Genomic DNA, 22,474 nt, shown 5'->3' with positions numbered 1-22,474 from the left:
GGAGGCGAAACACAAACAAGATAAACTTTCCAGAGAGATAATAAGGGATGTGATTAAAAAAAAAAAAAGCAATATTTGAAGAGATTTTACCAAAAATGTTCCAAATGGAACAAAGACTTAATTTCCAAACTGATAAAAATGCATTCTGAAAGAATACAGTAAAGGTAAATGCACCCATAAGGACTTGAAGACCTTCTAATAATTAAAGATAAAATAAATCTTTAGATCAAAAATTCTAGATTAAGATTGGTTAAAAATAAATTCTCAATAGATAGCAATTAATAAATGCTTGCTTATCATTTTCCTCTTTACAAAAAATATTTGCCTAGGGCTGCCATAACAAAATCTTAGTTTTCTTTCATATGTTTTGCAATTTTTAATAAAAGCAGTAGTTTCATTTGTCTCTTAAAATATTTTGTTGCACTATTGTCCCAAGATCAAAAGGAAATGTTTAAAACATTAAAGATAAAAGTGTCTATATAGTATCAACAATTTGACTAACAGTAAATTTCTTATCAGCAAGATCTGAAGACAATAAGGTATTATCTTTAATGTCTCAAGAAGCAGAGAAGCTATCAAGAACTTCATAACTGCAAGAACTCTCTTGAATGAATGAGAACAAAATGAAATTTTTTCACATGTAAACTATAAATGTTTAGGGCCTATAGCTATTTAGCATACCAATAAAGAAAATTCCCCATTAAGGTAGAAATTAATTCAGAATGAAGCAATACATAGAAATAATATCAAACAAAGTAATAAAATATAATCTTATATTTAATAACTTATGGGCTATGAAATAATTGTTTTGATATTTAAAAAGCATAAAAGTAAAATTTGAAAATCATAAATGAAGGATAAGAGACTACTTGAAAATAAAGAGTGCTAAATTCTTGAAGAGGCTCAAAATACTGTAATGATACTAAATTTACTACCATATATCACGCATTTTTATGTTAGCACTTCAAGAAACCATCAATCAAAAAATGATTGAATCTATGATTTTAAAAATTATACTGCAAAAGCATTAAAGCATTATCAATCAAAAAAGAAGGCAGAATGCAAGAAAAAAACAGAAAAAGAGAAAAAACAGTTGATATTCAGAAAAAGCAAAATAAAGATAAGTCTATCCGTTAGTGCATTAAATGTAAATGAATTAAATTTCCATCAAGATAGGGATGGTCATATCAGATTAAAAACAGAAAATCCACATACAAACCTTTACAACAGTCACATTTAAACATAAATGCACAGAGACATACATACACATACGCTCAAAACTAAAAAAGATGATTGATGGTAAAATGACGAGAAAACATGTTTCATGCCAACAGTGACTGGTAATAGCAATACTGGTATCAGACCAAAGGATAGAAGGATATAAATAAGATACTGTGCTGTGCTTAGTCACTCAGTCATGTCTAACTTTTCACAACCCCATGGACTGTAGCCCGCCAGGCTCCTCTATCCATGGGGATTCTCTAGGCAAGAATATGGGGGTGAATTGCCATACCCTCCTCCAGGGGATCTTCCCAACCCAAGGATCAAACCCAGGTCTCCTGTACTGCAGGAGGATTCTTTACTGTCTGAGCCACCAGGGAGGCCCATATAAAATACTACAAAGTTGTAATAAAATGAAAAATTTGCCAAAAGAAGAAAATTCACTATAAATTCACTGTAAAATAATTCAGCAAATGTTATATAGAAGACAAGTTTTTTTCATCTATTCAAAAACATTACTTTTTTCATTATTAACAGTAAAACTTTAAAATTTTTCCTTTAGAGTTAGGATATGATTTAACATGCGTCCCTAAAACCACTTCTTTTAACATTGACCTAAGAACTAGCTGTCAATAAGGCAACAGGAAGAAAAAGAAGGGCTAGATTTAAAATGGAAAATAAAATATAATTACTGATAAAACTTGTGTATTTTAAAAACAGAATCTCTATGGATAATCTATTATTAGAGGTGCATGCTGCTGCTGCTAAGTCACTTCAGTCGTGTCCGACGCTGTGCGACCCCATAGACAGCAGGGATTCTCCAGGCAAGAACACTGGAGTGGGTTGCCATTTCCTTCTCCAATGCATGAAAGTGAAAAGTGAAAGTGAAGTCGCTCAGTCGTGTCCGACTCTTAGCAACCCCATGGACTGCAGCCTACCAGGCTCCTCCATCCATGGCATTTTCCAGGCAAGAGTACTGGAGTGGGGTGCCATCACCTTCTCCGAGAGGTGCATACACACACACAAATCTGCATTCAAGGATGATGTACAAATGGGAGGACTTATATACCTTGTTTACAGAACGAGCATTTTGTAAAGATGGCAAAACTCTTCAAGCTGTTCTTTTGGTTCAATCAAGTCAAAATCAGAATCCAAGAAGATTTTTCATGTACAGAAACTGAGAGTCTCATTATAAATTTGATGTGAAATCACAAAAGTTCAAGAAGAGACAAAGCAATCTTGAAGAATGAAGTATCAATAAAATGACCCACTCTGTGGAATATTGAGACCTACAAGGTTACAGTGACTTTATGCAGTCATTCAGTGCTGTATCAGAACAAGAATAAATAAACCCAAGAAATAGTATGCTTAACTCAGAAATTCAGAAATGTGTACACACACATGCACACACGCATATATACTTTAACCAAGATAAAGGCACCAGTGTTTTTAATAAATAATCAGTTGGCTAGCTATGTGGATAAAAACAAACCATGACTTCTACCAACACACTAAAAAATTCAGATGGGTTTTAGATCTAGGCATAAAATATTTAAAAAGCTTTGTAGAACACTGGTGACATAGGGAAAACCTCAGAGGGAGAAAAAATTTCTGAAACAGAATTAAAACAGTATTAAAGAATAGATTGATAAAACTAAGAACCTAACTCGTGTTTATCAATAGCCATCATTAAGAGAGTAAAAATGAAATCCACAGAGTGGAAGGAAATATTTACAACGTGTATAACCAATATGGGCTTTTCAGGTTGCACAGCAGCAGCACTGGTAAAAAACCTACCTGCCGAGAGACACAGGTTCAATCCTTGGTGTTAGGAAGATCCCCCAAAGATGGGAATGGCAACCCACTCCAATATTCTTGCCTCAAGAATTCCATAGACAGAGATGCCCAGCAGGCTACAGTTCAAGGATTTGCAAAGAGTTGGACAAGCCTGAGCAACTAACACATAACCAGTACAGGGCTCATATTTAGAATACTTAAAGAATTTCTGCACATTTTTAATGAAAACATAGATAACCCAATTTAAACTGAGCAAAATACTTGAACAAACATTTCACATGAAAGAGTATCTGAATAACCCCTGAGCACATTAAAAGATTAAGAGGTACTAACCTTCCTAGCGGAGAAGGCAATGGCACCCCACTCCAGCACTCTTGCCTGGAAAATCCCATGGATGGAGGAGCCTGGTGGGACACAGTCCATGGGGTAGTTAAGAGTTGGACACGACTGAGCGACTTCACTTTCATTTTTCACTTTCATGCATTGGAGAAGGAAATGGCAACCCACTCCAGTGTTCTTGCCTGGAGAATCCCAGGGACAGCAGAGCCTGGTGGGCTGCCGTCTATGGGGTCGCACAGAGTTGGACACGACTGAGGCGACTTAGCAGCAGCAGCAACCTTCCTAGATCTCCAAAGAGAAAGAAATTAAAATGCAAAACACACTGATGGACAAAATTCAAAAGTTTGAAACTACAAGGACTTGCCAAGGATATGAAACAGGGATACATTACTACTGAGAACCTAATACAATGCCCCCGTTTTGGAAAAGTCAAGAAGAACTGACTATATTTGAACATATACATAACAATGGCTCATGGATTCTATCTTCAGATATGCCCCCCCATCCACCCATAAGGGTGGTATCATCTGCATATCTGAGGTTATTGATATTTCTCCCGGCAATCTTGATTCCAGCTTGTGTTTCTTCCAGTCCAGCGTTTCTCATGATGTACTCTGCATGTAAGTTAAATAAACAGGGTGACAATATACAGCCTTGACAAACTCATTTTCCTATTTGGAACCAGTCTGTTGTTCCATGTCCAGTTCTAACTGTTGCTTCCTGACCTGCATACAAATTTCTCAAGAGGCAGGTCAGGTGGTCTGGTATTCCCATCTCTTTCAGAATTTTCCAAGTTGATTGTGATCCACACAGTCAAAGGCTTTGGCATAGTCAATAAAGCAGAAATAGATGCTTTTCTGGAACTCTCTTGCTTTTTCCATGATCCAGCAGATGTTGGCAATTTGATCTCTGGTTCCTTTGCCTTTTCTAAAACCAGCACAGTCCCAATATTATATACTCAATAAGGATTTCTGTAAAGGTGCTCTGATTTAAAAATCTATGACCATCAGTTAACACTGTTTAGTCTGTCCTTGTATATAAATGAAATGGTATAAATGAGGAATTTGAACTTGTAGTGCAATATGTTCTGACAACAAAGCATTTTGTTGCTAAATAATCAGTCTTCTATAAATATTTTTAATATTTGTAAACATGAAATTCACCATGTCAATTTTCTATCCATGTTCAAAATTACCAATGTTTGTGAATATCTTTTCCCATTATGAATTAAATAAATATAAATATTGGTCCAGTTAAGAGGAACATTGTTTGGGATCCTCCAGAGGCCAACCCCTGAGACAGTTATCCAACTATAAGTAGTTCTTAGGAAGTAATTCCAGGAAACACAGAAGATTAGTAAAGGGGGACAATTGAGAAAGGGTGGTCACTGAAGGTTGGATGACCAGGCAAATAAAAATTGTTGTAAATGAAGCTAGATCCCATGCGAAAATCTTGGAGCCAGGGTAGAATATGTTTCTCAGTGTTAACCTACCTTTAGTTGAAAGGGAGCTAGGATGTTTATACACCTACCAGTATCTGTTATTGGATAAGTGCCTTGAGGTGGGTGGACCGAGTATTGATATTAGGGCTCCTTTTCCCTGTTTAAGAAGGTAGTAAAGTGTCTCTGGTTTTCAGGAACCTGTCCAGGCAAACAAATAGAGGTGCTGGCCCTGGGAAATAGGCCAGTGTGCACCGAAGCGGGAGGGCACGGTGTTACGGACAGGGCACCCAGGCGTCAGCTATAAGGTCTCTCTTCATCATTCTGAAGTCCAGAATTTGATGAACATACTTAGGCAGATGAACAGGTGTGATTTTCCGGTTCTAAATGAAGCGGGGAATTGCCAAACTTTTTGAAAAAATATTTTCTAATGATTTTTAAATGTTAGAGCAACACAGATATTTATCCATAGCTAAGTAAAAAGAAAGTTTAATTTTTTAATTTCAAAAGTTGACTTTCCTTACATTCAACCTACCAGCCTACTTTATCTATCTTGCACCTGAAGGAATTTGATGAAATTTATGTATTTGGATAAAATATAATCTAGGGGATATTATCAAATATTAGCTCTGTTGTTCACCATAAATAAAAAGCGAAAAATATTTAAGTGCATCACTATGTATTGAGAATTATGTGGTAAATCTATGTAAATGAATTAAAGTTTCTGGCACATTTACCACATGGAAAGTGCTCAGCATATTTTTAACAACAGGAAGGCACATTTAGGATGGGATGTAGGCTATACAATCTGTACAAAGTCGTTTCAGGGACACTCACCAAGGAATACAGTCATCCTTCAAAGCCTGAAACTGCAGAAAAGTCTTATTTTTAATCACTGCTGTTGGAGTAAAACAAACAGATAATCAGACACTGATTTAAAAAACAAACCCTAAGTTAAAAATCAAATGGGCACCCGTGGCTGATTCATGTTGACGGATGGCAAAATCCACCACAATATCATAGTGTAATCATCCTTCAATTAACATAAATAAATTAATTAAAAGGAAACAAATGAGCAAATACAGCATATTTCAGGCATTGGTTTACTAACTTCTTAGACAAGACTCTGTGTGTACCAGGCAGAATTAACCAGAGATTTCTCTACTGAATGACTGTTGACGAGGCTCTCAAGCAGGTTGTCAGCCAGCTAGTAAAGATGACTTCAAGGCCTGCATCCATTTTCAGTGCACATCTCTAACACCCAAGTTTTAGGTCCTAATGTTACAACTAACCTTAGCATAAACATCAAATGTTATAAATGTCAGCAAAAGCATTAAGAGCTTACATGGTGGCTGCTGGTTTAACTGCTAGTTCTGGTCTGCTCTCCTGTCCTGAGTTGTCTGCTGAGGGACTTAGTAACTGAGTTTATGAAGAATCTGCCTCCTAAACAAATTCATGCATTTGCAGATAAATCTAATCTCCATTAGCCAGTGTAATTTTACAAGTAGTCATTCCCTGTTAACACTGCCTGATTCTTTGGCTTCCAGACTTGTGCTCTGGAATGCCTGTCTTTTTTCATCATATCTCCAAGAAGCCTAAGTCCAGCTTCCAAGAGATTTAATATATCTAAAATTAATTCTACAGTCCAGGCATGTTGTTATTGTAAGTTAAAAGAAAATATTTGTTGCATTCTACATCATATAGTAATATGTCATAGCTATAACTGAGGAAAGTCAGTTAATACATTTAAATTTCTATACAATTATATATATGCTTAGAAAGGTTTATTTAGTAAGAAAATAATAAACAACATTAATAAACATATTGCAAGATGATTATCAGAGGGCTATAACCTTATCTTCATTAGTCTTAAAACATCTCCCACCTTCCCTGGTGTCTACAGAGAGAGATCACTGCTTTCTCTGACTTGCTGCAGAAGTGATACCCTTTGCTCCAATACCTCATACCTCAGTGGACTCTGACCACTTACAAACTCAAGTCAGGGATACTTAGAATGCCCTTCCAGTAACTTCCTGTTAGAAAACCATCAGTTCTCCACTTTTACACAGCACAAGCCAGAGTAGCATGAATATGAAGACTCTGTTAGCCTCAGTAATATTAACTTGAATCCTAAGATTAGAATGCTGAAATATGGATGAAAATAACCAAATTACTGCAGCTTAGAGAAAGTCTGTGGGAGTCGTGTGTTTTATGTAACATTATAAACACTGACAGGATTCTCCTGACTTTCTTTTTGCATTCAGTAAAATTTAAAAATGATATATTTTAATTTTTTAATTATTTTAAAAAATTGACTTAAATGTGAAGAGAATAAAAGCAAAAACATTCACTGAAAATCTGCCAGGTACAAACACATTTCAAACTAAGAAATTGGTTTTATAGTAGGGATATCTTGCCATATTTTCAACACCCAGAACTGTCCCCCCACATTTGATAAGTGACAATGGTACCATGTTAACCTCCTCCAGGAGATGCTGCAGGCTTTTCCTCAGATGAGGACAACCGTCCCTGGAAAGAAATTCTGGAAAAGGATTCAGGGTAAGATAAACAGGTTCCTGTACTCGCTTTCTTTCTACAAAGGAAATAATGATGAGATCTTTATCAAGTAGCTATAGGATTTCATCCTGCCACTTCCTAACATCTCCCTCGTGGGCAGAAGAAGGGGATGCTAGCTTTCCTCACTTCCCTGGCAGGAGGATGTTTCCAAGTGTAGTGTGAGAAGCTGGTCAGCAGAGGAAGAAATGAAAAGTAGTAAATGGCACACCCCCAGCTTCAGGAGGCAACAGGGTCAGAGGTCTCTTACATGCCTTTCAGCTTGATACCCCGACTCAGGGACATTGAATTTCACCAGCCTCTTCCCATACGTGTGACCAGGGAAGGGGTCTGACTAAGAAGAAAAAGAAGCCTATGTTTATACAGCGTGGGTATCAGATGTGACTCTGAGACCTCAGCACAGTTCAATAAAAGGGTCTTCACAAAGGTGGCTTTTCCTTCTTCATAAACCTGATGATTTCTGCCTGCCTTCTGCCCTGCTCCTCTGTCAGTCATTAACCAGTATACAAGTAATGATTTCTACTAACATAAAGAGGAGTTGTGGTACTACTTGTGGTATTTTTCCCAAACTGGGCTGGAAAACTCACAGAGATGGGGAGTGGCTGGAGTTAAGTCACCTGCTCCTGGAAGCAAGTGCAGTAGATGATGAGTCCCAGATCCCTTTTCTGCCCTGATGGGGAGGGCAGGACTCAGGGGTGCCCAGGATCTTCTATATATGTGAGGGCTTTATAGTCTGATTAAATGAAAGCAACCCATCCCCCAGAGACATACCTGTGGCGTCCAGGGAACAAATTACAAACCATATTCTCACCATTCTGTGTCTTTCCTACTCCTCCTCTCTTGGGTCTCTTGCATTATTATCTGTGAGTGTGTGTGTGTGCACATATGTGAACCTGCTTTTGCAGAGAAGTAAGAACTGAGGAAGAATGGCAAAGATGTCTGTACTCAAGAGACACTTGAAATAAAACTCTAAGTGATAAATTTAATTTCATTGATTATGTCCCACAGTAGAATTCCCAAGGATATACATGTATTATGTCTTTGATCTTGAAATTGATCCTGTCTCCTTATCCTACTTTTGGAAAGATTCATGATGCAATAAATGTGATCTCCCATGGAAATTGTTAAGGTAGCCCCTCTAAGGACTGGATCTTTCTCAGGGAGTGAGTTATCCCCATCAGCTGAAAAGTGTTAATATGTAATAATTATCAAAATTTTCCATTGCAAATATTGTCACTACTTGGAAAATCATGTAGACTGAATCGTATTGCCTAAATGCTTTCCTGCTCTACCCTATTCCTTCCCTATTTGTCCCATTTTGAAAACATCTTCCCCTAAATATACACCCTATATTTAGAAAGGTAATTGTCCCCTCTCTGTTGTAAGTGCAGTGTTGTAAGCATTGAATTTAGATGATGCATGGCTTTGCCTGCATCCACAGATCACAGAAAAAAAACAAAAATACATGATGACTCAGATCCCTTTAATTCATGAAAATTCACATTGATTTGGCCTTTGATGTTCCCGGAAATCCTACTGTATTTCCTAGTCTCTTCTCCCAGGTTTTGTTTTTTTTTTCTTTTTTCTCTTTCATTAAATCTCCCATAAATGTTTCCATGCATAGTCTTAGCTACTGAACAAGAATAACTGAGAAAATGGATGCAATCAGATGACAGTTCATTCAATCCTAACACACACACTAAGTTAATGAATTTTTGTATTTATCTCATCTCCTCTTCCTATGGAGTTATTAGTTTTTTCCAGCAAATGCCAGTCTACCACTTAATACTATAAATGTCATCCCTCTTGCCAACTCAAGAACTTCTCTCCAGCAATTTCTGTCTCAAACGTCTTACCCTTATGTTTTCTTAAACACACCCGGTCAGAAACTGAAACTCTTCAGGGAGAACAGGGCAGCCTACAGGAGCAGCAGATACTGCCTTCTCTGCAGCTCGGTAGCCAGGGGTGGAAAAGACAGCACAGCAGAAACCTTAAGTCAGCCCCTGCTTCCCTGTCCAATGTCTAATATCTTCCTGCTTAAGGCTGAGAAGCCCCCAGGCCTGCACTCATCAAGCTGGATATTCAAGAGAATCAGTGTTGTAGTTCAGTCTGAATCCAAAGGTCTGGTTACCAGGATAGCTGATAGTGTAAGCTGCAGTCTGAGGGCAGCAGCAAAGACCAGTGTCCTGGCTTAAAAAGTGGGAAGTTTGTGGACTATAAAGGCCCATAAACAACTATATGCCAATAAAACATATAACTTAGAAGAAATGGACAAATTCTTAGGAAGGTACAATCTCTCAAGACTGAACAGGAAGAATTGAAAATATATGAACAGACCAACTATAATACAAGTACTGATATGGAACCAGTGATTTAAAAATTCCCAGTAAACAAAAGTCCAGCATAAGTTGCCTTCACAGGTGAATTCCATCCAAAATGTAGAAAAGAATTAACACCTAATCCTCCAAAGTTATTCAAAAAAATTTCAGAGGAAGGAATACTTCCAAACTCTTTCTATGAGGCTGCAATCACCCCGATACCCGACCTGGACAAAGATATCATGAGAAAAGAAAAGTACAGCCAATATTATTGATGAACATAGACATAAAATCCTCAACAAAATACCAGGAAATGAATCTAACAGTAAATTAAAAGGATCATACATCATGATCAAGGGGGATTCATCCCAGGGATGCAAATATTTTTTCAATATCTGCAAATTTATCAGTGTGATACTCCACACTAATGAACTGAATAATAACAATCATACAATTATCTCAGTAGATGAAGGAAAAGTTTCTGATAAAATTCAATATCTACTTACAATAAAAACTCTCCATAAAGTGTGCACAGAGGGAACACATTTCAACATAATACAGGTCATACATGACAAACTCTAATATCATACTCAACAGTGAAAAGCTAAAAGCTCTTTCTCTAAGATCAGGAACAAGACAAGGACTCCTCTCTTGCAACTTTTATTCAATATAACTTTAAAAGTCCTAGACATGGAAACCAGTGAAGAAAAAGAAATAAAGTGAGTTCAAGCTGAAAAAGAAGTAAAAATGTCACTTTTTGCAGATGACGTTACAGTATACATAGAAAATCTATGTTACCTGAAAACTACTCAGATCAGATCAGTCGCTCAGTCGTGTCCGACTCTTTGCTACCCCATGAATCGCAGCACACCAGGCCTTCCTGTCCATCACCAACTCCCAGAGTTCACTGAGACTCACATCCATTGAGTCAGTGATGCCATCCAGCCATCTCATCCTCTGTCGTCCCCTTCTTAGAGCTCTTCAATGAATTTGGTTAAGTTGCAGAATACAAAGAAATCTGTTGCATTTGTTTGTATATACTAACAATATAAGATCAAAAATAGAAATTCAGAAAATAATTCTAATGACCACTGCATTAACAAGAATAAAATACTGATGAATAAACCTACTTAAGGAGACAAAAGACTTGTATGCAGAAAACTCTAAGACACTGTTGAAAGAAATGAAGATGACACAAACAGATGGAGAGATATATCATGTTCTTGGATTGGAAGAATTAATACTGTCAAAATGACTATACGACACAAAATAATCTAGACATTCAGTGAAATCCCTGTCAAATTACCAGTGGCATTTTGCAAAGAACTGGAACAAAAAAATTTTATGATTTGTATGGAAACACAAAAGACTCTGAATAGCCAAAGCAATCTTGAGAAAGGAAAATGGAGTGGGAGGAATCAACTTTTCCTGATTTCAAACTATACTACAAAGCTATAGTAATCTAGACAGTATAATACTGGCACAAAATCAGAAATATAGACCAATGGAATAAGATAGAGAGCCCAGAGATAAACCCACACACCTCTGGGCACCTTATCTTTGACAAAGGAGACAAGAATATACAATGGAAAAAAGACAGTCTCTTTAATAAGTCGTGTTGGGGAAACTGGACAGCTTCATGTAAAAGAATGAAATTAGAACACTCCCTAACACCAAACACAAAAATAAACTCATAATGGATTAAAGATCTAAATGAAAGGCCAGAAACAATAAAACTCTTAGAGGAAAACATAGGCAGAACATTCTTTGACATAAACTGCAGTAAGACGTTCTTTGACCCACCTCCTGGAGTATGGAAATAAAAGCAAAATAAATAAATGCAACATAATTAAACTTAAAAACTTTTGCATAGCAAAGGAAACTATACACTATAAGATGAAAAGATAACCCTCAGAATGGAAGAAATAATTGCAAATGAAGGATTCATCTTCAAAATATGCAAGCAGCTCATGCAAGCTCAATATCAGAAAAACAAACAACCCAGTCAAAAAATGAGCACAAGACCTAAACAAACATTTCTCTAAAGAAGACATACCAAATGGCCATTAAACACATGAAAACATGCACAGCATCACTCATTATTAGAGAAACGCAAATCAAAACTACAATGAGGTATCACCTCATACTGATCAGAATGGGTATCATCGAAATATCTACAAGCAAAAAATTCTGGAGAGGATGTGGAGAAAAGGGAATCCTCCTGCACTATTGGTTGGAATGTACATTGATACAGCCACTATGGAGAACAGTATGGAAATTCCTTTAAAAACTAGGAATAAAACTACCATGCTGCTGCTGCTGCTGCTAAGTCACTTAAGTCGTGTCCGACTCTGTGCAACCCCATAGATGGCAGCCCACCAGGCTCTGCCGTCCCTGGGATTCTCCAGGCAAGAACACCATATGACCAAGCAATCCCATTACTGGGCATATACTCTAAGCAAAAAGATACTGGTACCCCAATGATCATTGTAGCCCTATTTACAAAAGCCAGGACACAGAAGAAATCTAGATGTCCACTGACAGATAAATGGATAAGGAAGATAGACTACTTATATACAATGGAATATTATGCAGCCATATAAAAGAATGAATTTGAGTCAGCTAAACTGAGGTAGATAAACCTAGAATCTGTTATCCAGAGTGAAGTAAGTCCGAGAGAGGAAAAACAAATATTGTATATTAAAATATTTATATATATGTGTGTGTAATTTTAAAAAAATGGTACAGATGAACCTGTTTGCAGGGCAGGAACAGAGAAGCAGACATAGAGAAAAGAGTTGTGGACACAGTGGGGAAAGGAGAAGGTGGGATGAAATGAGGAAGTAACACTGAAACATACACGTGACCATGTTCACATAGATAGTGAGGATAAAGTTGCTATATAACACTTGGACTCAGCCTGCTCGGCAGCAACCTAGAGGGATGGAATGGGGCAGCAGAGGGGAATGGAGGTTCAATAAGGAGGGGGCTTATGTATACTTATGGCTGATTCATGTTGTATGGCAGCACGTTTACAATGTTTATTCAACACTGTAAAGCAATTTTCCTCCAACTCTAAAATTAAAAAAAGAAAAAGTCTTTAATTTAAAAATAAATTTTAAAAATGAAAAAAAAGACAGATTGCAAATGAGCACATGGAAGGATGCTCCACATCTCTATCATGAGGGAAGTAAATGAAGACAGCAATGAATTATCACTATACACCTAGTAGAATGGCTAAACTCCAGAGCACCGACACCACCACTGATAATGACGTGGATCAACAAAGAACTTTCACATACTTCTGAAGTGGAATTCATTTTCATTCATGTAAAATGATACAGTCATATTGAAAGGCAATTTCATAGCTAAAAAAAAAAAAAAAACTAAACCTACTCTTACTATACAATCTACCAAATGCAGTACTTGGTATGTATCCAAAGGATTTGAAAACATGCGTCTACACAAAAACCTGCACAGAGATGTTTAAAGCAACTTTATTCATAATTGCCTAAACTTGGAAGCCATCAAAGTGTGCTTCAGTTGGTAAATGGATAAACTGTGCTGCATCCAGACAACGGAAGAGAGTTCAGAAACGAACTATCAAGCACAGAAAAAAAGAGGAAATGAAAGGCATTCGACTGAGTGAACAGAGCCAGTGTGGAAAACTACATTATACATACATACTCTGTAATTCCTCCCCAAATATTTGGAAAAGCCAAAACTATGGAAGCAGTTAAGAGATCAGTGGTTGTCAGAGATTAGAACTGAAGGGAGGAAGGAAGAGGTGATTTTTAGCGCACTGAAAATATTGAGTATGATAATATAATGTGGATACACATAATTAAACACTTGTCCAAAACACAGAATGTACAACATCATGAGTGAATTTAAATGTACACTGTAGACTTTGGGTGATGATGATCTGTTAATATAGGTGCATGAATAATAACAAACATGCCACTCTAGGGAGGGCCGTTGGTAACGGGGGAGCTTATTCATGTGGGGAGGTAGGGGGTGTACAGGGCATTTCTGTCCCTTCCACTGAATTTTGCTGTGATCAAAAATTTCTTTAAAAATAAAATTCATTACATAAAAATGGGCAAAAGATGTAAAGAGTTGTTGCTTTGTTCATTTGCTATGTCATGTCCAAATCTGTGACTCCATGGACTGAACATGCCAGATTCCTCTGACTTTCACTACGTCCAGGAATTTGCTCAAATTCACGTCCACTGAGTCAGTAATGCCATCTAACCATCATCACATCCTCTGCTGCCCTAAACAGACAGCTCATCAAAGAAGATATACAGATGGCCAGGAAGCAACTGCAAGGAAACTCAATATCACACATTAACAAGAAATTTTACGTTAAGACAAGAATGAGATACCAGTGCAGATCTCCGAAAATTTTGAAAATCTAAAGTATCTCTATATCTTTAAAAAGTTTCATTCCTTGCAGGTTTTCTCAGGGATCCTAACCAGGAGTCCAAACTGCCACTTCCATCAGTGCTTCAGAGGCAAGACAACTAACAAACTCTCATATCACTCCCTGAAAAGCTAAAAGTAGTCTGAAGGATCCATTCTTCTTTTTCCCCCTTGAGGGAGATCTGGGAGGTGGAGATTTTCTCCTATTCCTGACACATTGCCGTGGAAGGGAAGTAGGTATGGCGGACATGGTACCATAAATTTGCCTGAACATTTATTGTATCTCTTCTTGGCATTGTGTTTTTCTGGGGTTTTGCTACCTATTATCTGATTTCCGGTGTTTTCACAAAGGAAATTGTGTCTATATGTTCTTGTCTCCATGGAGGAATGGAGGCTTAGGGATTCCTAGTCTTTCATCATGCTGATGCTACTCTGCAGTAATGCTCTTCATTAAATCATGTCACTTTCTGGGGAATTTTGAGTTTTCTTGCACCAGCAATCACATCTCTGAAGGGAAAAGAATGCACTGAACCAAAACTGGACCCTCCTTCACACTGTCCTCTTCTTCTGCAGTACTCTGTGGAAGGCAGCCTTCACTTGAGCATTCCTGACACTGTAGACAAGAGGGTTCAGCAACGGGTTGAAAAGAGTGTAAAACAGGAAAAGGATCTTCAGGTGTTCTTCTTGTTGACTATTGTCAGGAACCATGTAAACGATCATGGCTAAGCCAAAGTAGAACCCAACCACGCAGAGGTGGGAGGAGCAGGTGGAGAAGGCTTTCTTGCGGCCCTCCTTTGACTGGATCTTCAGGATGGCCCAGAGAATATGCATATAGGAGACCAAAACCAGGGCAAGAGGCCCGACTAAGATAAGAACGCCATCAGCAAAGAGGAACATTTCATTGATCCAGATGTCACCACAGGCCAATTTGAGGACAGAGCGAATGTCACAGAGGAAGTGGTTCACCTTCTGGGGCCCACAGAAGGGTAATCTTAACAAGAGAATTACTTGGACCAGGGCCAGGGCAAATCCACACGCCCAGCAAGCAATGGCCAGGATGGAGCACACTCTCCAGTTCATGATGACCGTGTACTGGAGGGGATGGCAGATCGCCACATACCTGTCGTAGGACATCACCAACAAAATGAGGCACTCTATAGATCCAAAAGTCAAATTGAAAAGCATCTGCACAGTGCAAGGGTCAAAGGAGATGCTTTTTGTGTGTTTTACTAGGTTTTCCAGAAAGGTGGGCAAATTGCTGGAAGGAAAGGATATGTCAATGATGGCCAGGTGGGAAAGGAAGAAATACATGGGGGAGTGCAGTCTGGGGTCAAAGCAAATGAGTCCCAAGATCATGCCATTTGCCAGCAGGTTGCAGACATATAACAGGGAGAAGATACCAAAAAGGAGCAATTCCATGTTTTTACTGAGCTGGAACCCCACCAGGATGAATTCTGTGATCTGTGATTGGTTGCCCTCCATTGCCAATGACAGTCTGCAAAGGACTGAAGTGTGATAGGAAAGTCAGGATTGGATAGCAATGAAAATAGGAGTTATTTATGAAAAGTGAATTCAGAGGAAGCTTGTGTTGTCCCTACCTCCCTGAAGTTTTTTTCTTCAAAATTCCTTTGCCTTTTTGTTTCTTAGTTTTTATTGTGAAAGTGAAGTCGCTCAGTCGTGTCCAACTCTTTGTGACCCCATGGACTGTAGCCCCGCAGGCTCCTCGGTCCATGGGATTTTCCAGGCATGAATACTGGAGTGGGTTGTAAGTAAGTATTAGGGATTATAAACCATGCTAGTATATAGTATATCAGTTCAGTTCAGTTCAGTTCAGTCGCTCAGTCGTCTCCTACTCTTTGCGACCCCATGAATCTCAGCACACAAGGCCTCCCTGTCCATCACCAACTCCTGGAGTTCACTCAGACTCATGTCCATCGAGTCAGTGATGCCATCCAGCCATCTCATCCTCTGTCGTCCCCTTCTCCTCCTGCCCCCAATCCCTCCCAGCATCAGAGTCTTTTCCAATGAGTCAACTCTTTGCATGAGGTGGCCAAGGCTCTGGAGTTTCAGCTTTAGCATCATTCCTTCCAAAGAAATCCCAGGACTGATCTCCTTCAGAATGGACTGGTTGGATCTCCTTGCAGTCCAAGGGACTCAAGAGTGTTCTCCAACACCACAGTTCAAAAGCATCAATTCTTCGGCGCTCAGCCTTCTTCACAGTCCAACTCTCACATCCATATGGGACCACAGGAAAAACCATAGCCCTGACTAGATGAACCTTTGTTGGCAAAGTAACGTCTCTGCTTTCGAATATGCTATCTATGTTGGACATAGCTTTCCTTCCAAGGAGTAAGCGTCTTTTAATTTCATGGCTGCAGTCACCATCTGCAGTGATTTTGGAGCCCTCAAAAATAAAGTCTGACACTGTTTCTTTCCACTGTTTCCCCATCTATTTCCCATGAAGTGATGGGACCAGATGCCATGATAAGTTTCACTAATTTTTATTCATTTTTGTCTTATCATTTATTTTCTCCAAATGGACAGTGTATTAACTTTCTATAGAACACTTAAGACTAAAGTGAAGCCATATTCACATATTGACAATTTATTCCTAGACTCTTGGAGGGGTCCTTCTTCCTGCAACATTATTATATTACATATATTATATGTTTATATAATATATATAAACAAAGCTAATCTGGTGATGGAAATATAGTTGAGCTATTAAAAATCCTAAAAGATGATGCTGTTAAAGTGCTGCACTCCACATGCCAGAATATTTGGAAAACTCAGCAATGGCCACAGGACTAGAAAAACTCAGTTTTCATTCCAATCCCATAGAAAGACAACACTGAAGAATATTCAAACTATCATACAGTGGCACACATTTCAAATGCTAACAAAGTAATGCTCAAACTCTTTCAAACTAGGCTTCAAAAGTTATGTGCCACAATATTCCAGATCTATAAGCTGGATTTCCAAAGGCAGAGTAGCCAGAGATCAAATTAACAATATCCATTGGATCATAAAAAAACAAGAGAATTCCAGAAAAAATCTACTCCTGCTTCATTGACTATGCTAAAGCCTTTGACTGTGTGGATCACAACAAACTGTGGACAAGTATTCATGAGATGGGAATACCAGACCATCTTACCTGCCTCCTGAGGAACCTGTTTTCAGGTCAAGAAGCAACAGTTAAAACTGGACATGGAACAACACGGTTAAAAATTGGGAAAGGAGTTTGTCAAGGCTGTATATTGTCACCCAGCTTATTTGACTTATATGCAGAGTACATCTGTGAAATGCTAGGCTGGATGAATCATAACCTGGAATCAGATTGCTGGCAGAAATATCAATAATCTCGAATATGCAGATGATACTACCCTAATGGCAGAAAGCGAAGAGGAATATAGAGCCTTTTGATGAACGAGAAAGAGGAGAGTGAAAAAGCTTGCTTAAAACTCAGGATTCAAAAAACAAAGATCATGGCACCTGTCCCATCACTTGATGCTGATAGATGGGGGGGAAATGGAAAGAATGGCAGATTTTATTTTCTGGCACTCCAAAATCACTGTGCACAGGCTTCAAAAGTACATGAACCAAAATCTTCCAGATCTTGGTTGGACAGTGCCTGCAGCCATGAAATTAAAAGATAATTCCTCATTGGAGGGAAAACTGTGACCAACCTAGACAGCATATTAAAAAGCAGAGACATCACTTTGCTGACAAATGTCCATACTGTCAAAACTATGGTTTTACCAGTAGTCATGTATGGATGTGAGAGTTGGATCATAAGGAAGGCTGAGCACTGAAAAACTGATGCTTTTGAACCATGGTGTTGGAGAAGACTCTTGAGAGTCCCTTGGATAGCAAGATCAAATTAGTCAATCCTAAAGGAAATCAACCCTGAATATTCCTTGGAAGGACTGATGCTGAAGCTGAAACTCCAATATTTTGGCCACCTGATGTGAAGAGCTGACTCACTGGAAAAGACCCTGCTGGGAAAGATTGAAGACAGGAGGAGAAGGGGGTGGTAGAGGATGAGATGGTTGGATGGAATCATCACTCAATGGACATGCGTTTGAACAACCAGGAGACAGTGAAGGAGGGGAGACTGCCATGCTGTAGTCCATGGGGTTGCACATAGTTGGATAGGACTATGTGACTGAACAACAACAACACATTTACATGTATCAGTGTGTGTGTGTGTGTGTGTGTGTTAAGTCACTTCAGTCGTGTCTGACTCTTTGTGACCCTATGAACTGTAGCCCACCAGGCTCCCCTGTCCACGCGATTCTCCAGGCAAGAATACTAGGTTACCATGCCCTCCTCTGGGTGATCTGTCTTCCCAACTCAGGGATGAAACCTGCATATTTTACATCTCCTGCATTGGCAGGTGGGTTCTTTACAACTAGCACCCAACTGGGAAGCCCCGTATATATTATGTATAATATATAAAATTACTATTAATATTATATTATTAATATAAATATATTATTACAGTAAAATAACGCACTTTACTGATGCTGGGAGGGATTGGAGGCAGGAAAAAAAGGGGACGACAGAGGATGAGATGGCTGGATGGCATCACCGACTCAATGGACGTGAGTTTGAGTGAACTCCAGGAGTTGGTGATGGACAGGGAGGCCTGGCGTGCTGTGATTCATGGGGTCCCAAAGAGCTGGACACAACTGAGCGACTGAACTGAACTGAACTGACAGTAAAATATGGTCACTATATATACATTCAGAGATACACATACATATATATAATTTTAATGCATGTATAAACTCATAAAATATGACCCTAACATATATCTTGGAAAAAAATCTTTGTCAGTCAATTGTATATTGCAGGTATATGCATGACTTGTGACTAGAGAACTTTCATGCAGCATTAAATTCATTTTAGTAGGGGAAGAATGGTCAAAATTGTGGTAAGGATAATGACTAAACAGAATGTGAACAGTACAGATCTTAACAATGTAAAATGAATATTACAAAAGCCAACAAAAATCAGCTGTTATGCGAGGTGAATTACAAGAAATCATAAGAAAACCATTTTCCCCAGTTGTGAAATGGGAAGTTAAAAGTCAAGTGTTCAAATGTGAAGGATATAGTTTACAAACATTGAGATTCAGACTTCAGTTTCTGGCAAGATGAGAGACTACATACCCTACACCACACTCTTCTTTAAAAACAGCTAACAGGCAGAAACAACCGAAGTGACTTAGCAGGCACACAAAACTCGTCTTGAGCTGAGATAGTATGCATTCAACTATTCTTACTGAAGGAAAGTCCAAGATTTCATTTCAAACAGGGAAGAAGTCATCCTAGAAAGAAAATTCACACTGTAAAAATACAGATCAAGGAAAGTAGCAATACATTTACAAAAATAAGCAGACACACTGTACAGAGAATTCTGGAAGTGTCCTCTGGGACCTAGAACAAGACTGAACTAAATACGTAACAGTGTATATATTGGGAAGAGGCTAATGGGAATTAAAAGTTCTAATTTCCATGCATTTTGACCGATAATATAGCTACTGATGGTCATTAGACTTTTTCCACACAACATTAATCACTCAACTGTACTGAAAAATTTGAGCCGTGAGGAGTATATATTCCTATATATAAATGTAAAAAATCTGCTCTAAGAAAAAGGGACTGACACCTGTCATTAAGTGAAAAATTGAATATCTTTATAGACCACTTGCTAAAATGTCTGAGTAAAATCAGGAAATTATTAACTCCCTGGAGGGACATGGGTTAAAAGATGGAATAGAAAAATTTAAAAAGTACTTCTCTCTAGAAAAGCAACATATAATATGGAAAACCCTGTGAAAATAAGCGTCTTTGGACTTCTGGAATCTAATCAAAAGCTATAGCAGTAGCACTCATGCTTAATACGGAAAACAAACCATCAACCCGAAAATCAATGGGAGACATCTGTAGCATTTTAACTTGCCCTGATTCCATCCCCCACTCTGTAGCTCAGGAGCAGTTCTAAAAAAGATAGTCTGCACTTCTGATGTACACTCACTACCAAAAGGAGCAGAATATACTTTACACTCACAGAATTCTGGATGTTGGCTTTGACCTGTCTGGTGACTGGACAGGGAGGCCTGGCATGCTGCAGTCCACGGGGTTGCAAAGAGTGACACACGACTGAGTGACTGAACTGAACTGAAGAAGCGGTATTAGAAGAGGTTTACCAAAAATATTCTAGATTGTAGAAAGACCCTACATAATCTCCAACAGGATAAAAATGTATTCTGAAAGAGTAAAGGTAAATGTACCCATAATGACATCGAAGAACTTCTGATAATTGAAGATGAAATTAACCTTAATATCAATAATTTGAGATTAAGATAGATTAAATATGAATTATTAATAAATATAAACAAACACAAATATTTGACCATTGTTTACATGTTTTTTAAAAAAATAGTTTCCTAGGGCTACCTACAAATTACTGTTAGTTTTTTTAAAAAGTTTTAATATTTAATAAAAGCTATAATTTTATTTGCCTCCTTAAAAGTTTTCTTACAGTATTTCAGTATTTAATTGTTCTGAGATCAAAAGGAAATATTAAAAAAAACAGTAAAGGTAAAAGAAAAGTATCTACACGGGAACAACAATTTCACTGACAGCAGATTTCTTATCAGCAGCACAAGATCTGAAGACAAAAGGTATTAAATATACACCAAGAGGCAGAAAAGCTCTCAGTCAAGAACGTGACAAGCACAGGAACTCTCTTGAAGGAATGAGAACAAAAGAAGAAATTTATCATATGTAAATTATAAACGTTTGGGGCATATATCTCTTTGCTGCTAAGTCCCTTCAGTCATGTCTGACTCTGTGCAACCCTACAGACAGCAGCCCATCAGGCTCCGCCATCCCTGGGACTCTCCAGGCAAGAACACTGGAGTGGGTTGCCATTTCCTTCTATATCTCTTTAGTATTCTAATAAAAATTCTTCCTTAATAAGCACAGAAGTGAATTCAGAGTTAATCAAACACATATAAATAATATTGAACAAACATTATAATAAAATATGACCTTATATTTAATAACTTATGAGCTATAAAATGATTTTGGTGCTTAAAACTATAAAAGTAAAATTTTAAAAATAAATGAAGAGATGTATTTGAACATGAAGAATACTACCTTTTTCAAGAGGCTCATAATACTGAAAGATTTTAAATTTATTACAATAAATTATGAATGTTGATGTTAGCACTTATAGATTACCATCAATAGAAAGTGATGTAGACTCTATGATTTTCAAATTACAGTGCCAACAAATGAAACAGTAAAGCATTATCAATCAAAAGGAAGGTAAAAGGCAAGAAAATAGAAAAAGAGAAGCAAAAAAATTGTTGATATTCAGAAACACAAAATATGCTGATATAAATAAGTCTATGTATATCCATTAATGTATCAAATGTAAATGAATTATATTCATCCAGCAAAAGACAAAGATGACCATATCAGATCAAAAACAGAAAATCTACTTATGAACTTCTTAGAACACTCACACCTACATATAAATGCACACAAGCATACATGAACACCCCAAACCAAAAAAACTGATAATAAAATAATGGAAAAAAAGGGTTTATGCCTACAGTGACTGTAGTAGCAATACTGATATAAGACCTAAGCATAGGTAGGCATACAAAGGATACTACAAAGTCATGATAAAGTGAACAATCTGCTAAAAGATGAAAATGCATGGTGTGCTTATTCCCTATGAAATAAGTAAACTTTATACAGCAGGAAACTTGTTTATCCCAGAAAAACATACAAAAACATTATTAATGATAGTAAAACTTTAAAAGCTTTCCCTTTGAGTTAGGAAATGATTTTAACATGCTGTATTAAAACCACTTCTTTTTAATGTTGATTCAGGAACCATCTGACATTAAGACAAAAAGAAAAAGTAGAAGGGCTAGGATTTAAATGGAAAATAAAATATAATTATTGAAAACACACTTGCATATATTAAAAATAAATATTTATAGATGGTATACTTTTACAAATAAGCAAATATCCAAAAATTTGGGCTCAAGGATGATGTACAAATGGGGAGACTTACATACTTTGTTTATGGAATGATGATTTTGTAAAGATTGCAAATCTCTCCAAATTGTTCTATTGGTTCAATAAAATAAAAATCAGGGTCCAAGGTTAGTTCAGATATAGAAGTTGAGACCCTAACTATAAATTTCATATGAAATTATAAAAGATGAAGAAGAATAAGGCAATTTTAAAGAATGAAGTAAAGGCACTTACTCGGTGGAATACCGAGACCTACAAGATTATGGTGCCTTTACACAGTCAGTCACTATTGTATTGGA

At 37.6% G+C, this 22,474-nt stretch overlaps 1 protein-coding gene across 1 annotated transcript; it reads right to left on the bottom strand.

Moving 5' to 3' along the window:
* Positions 1-14,661: 14,661 nt before the first annotated feature.
* LOC104992112 (olfactory receptor 2A2-like) lies at positions 14,662-15,594 on the bottom strand. The gene is made up of 2 exons (XM_010844863.1): positions 15,343-15,594; positions 14,662-15,297 (listed from the first exon to the last, which is right to left on the bottom strand). Exons 1-2 carry the CDS (start codon positions 15,592-15,594, stop codon positions 14,662-14,664), a joined length of 888 nt encoding a protein of 295 aa, XP_010843165.1.
* Between the last annotated feature and the right edge of the window lie 6,880 nt (positions 15,595-22,474).

Source organism: Bison bison, unplaced genomic scaffold, assembly GCF_000754665.1.
Source record: "Bison bison bison isolate TAMUID 2011002044 unplaced genomic scaffold, Bison_UMD1.0 scf7180017864211, whole genome shotgun sequence".
NCBI classification, from domain to species: Eukaryota; Metazoa; Chordata; class Mammalia; order Artiodactyla; family Bovidae; genus Bison; species Bison bison.
This window is presented reverse-complemented; position numbering and strand designations above follow the sequence as displayed.

Bases quoted from the DNA above. Each gene is read 5' to 3' on its own strand.
- LOC104992112 (XM_010844863.1), bottom strand. From the start codon at position 15,594: ATGGAGGGCAACCAATCACAGATCACAGAATTCATCCTGGTGGGGTTC. The intron at 15,298-15,342 runs GTAAAACACACA...TGCACTGTGCAG, and splicing joins CCACCTTTCTGGAAAACCTA to ATGCTTTTCAATTTGACTTT.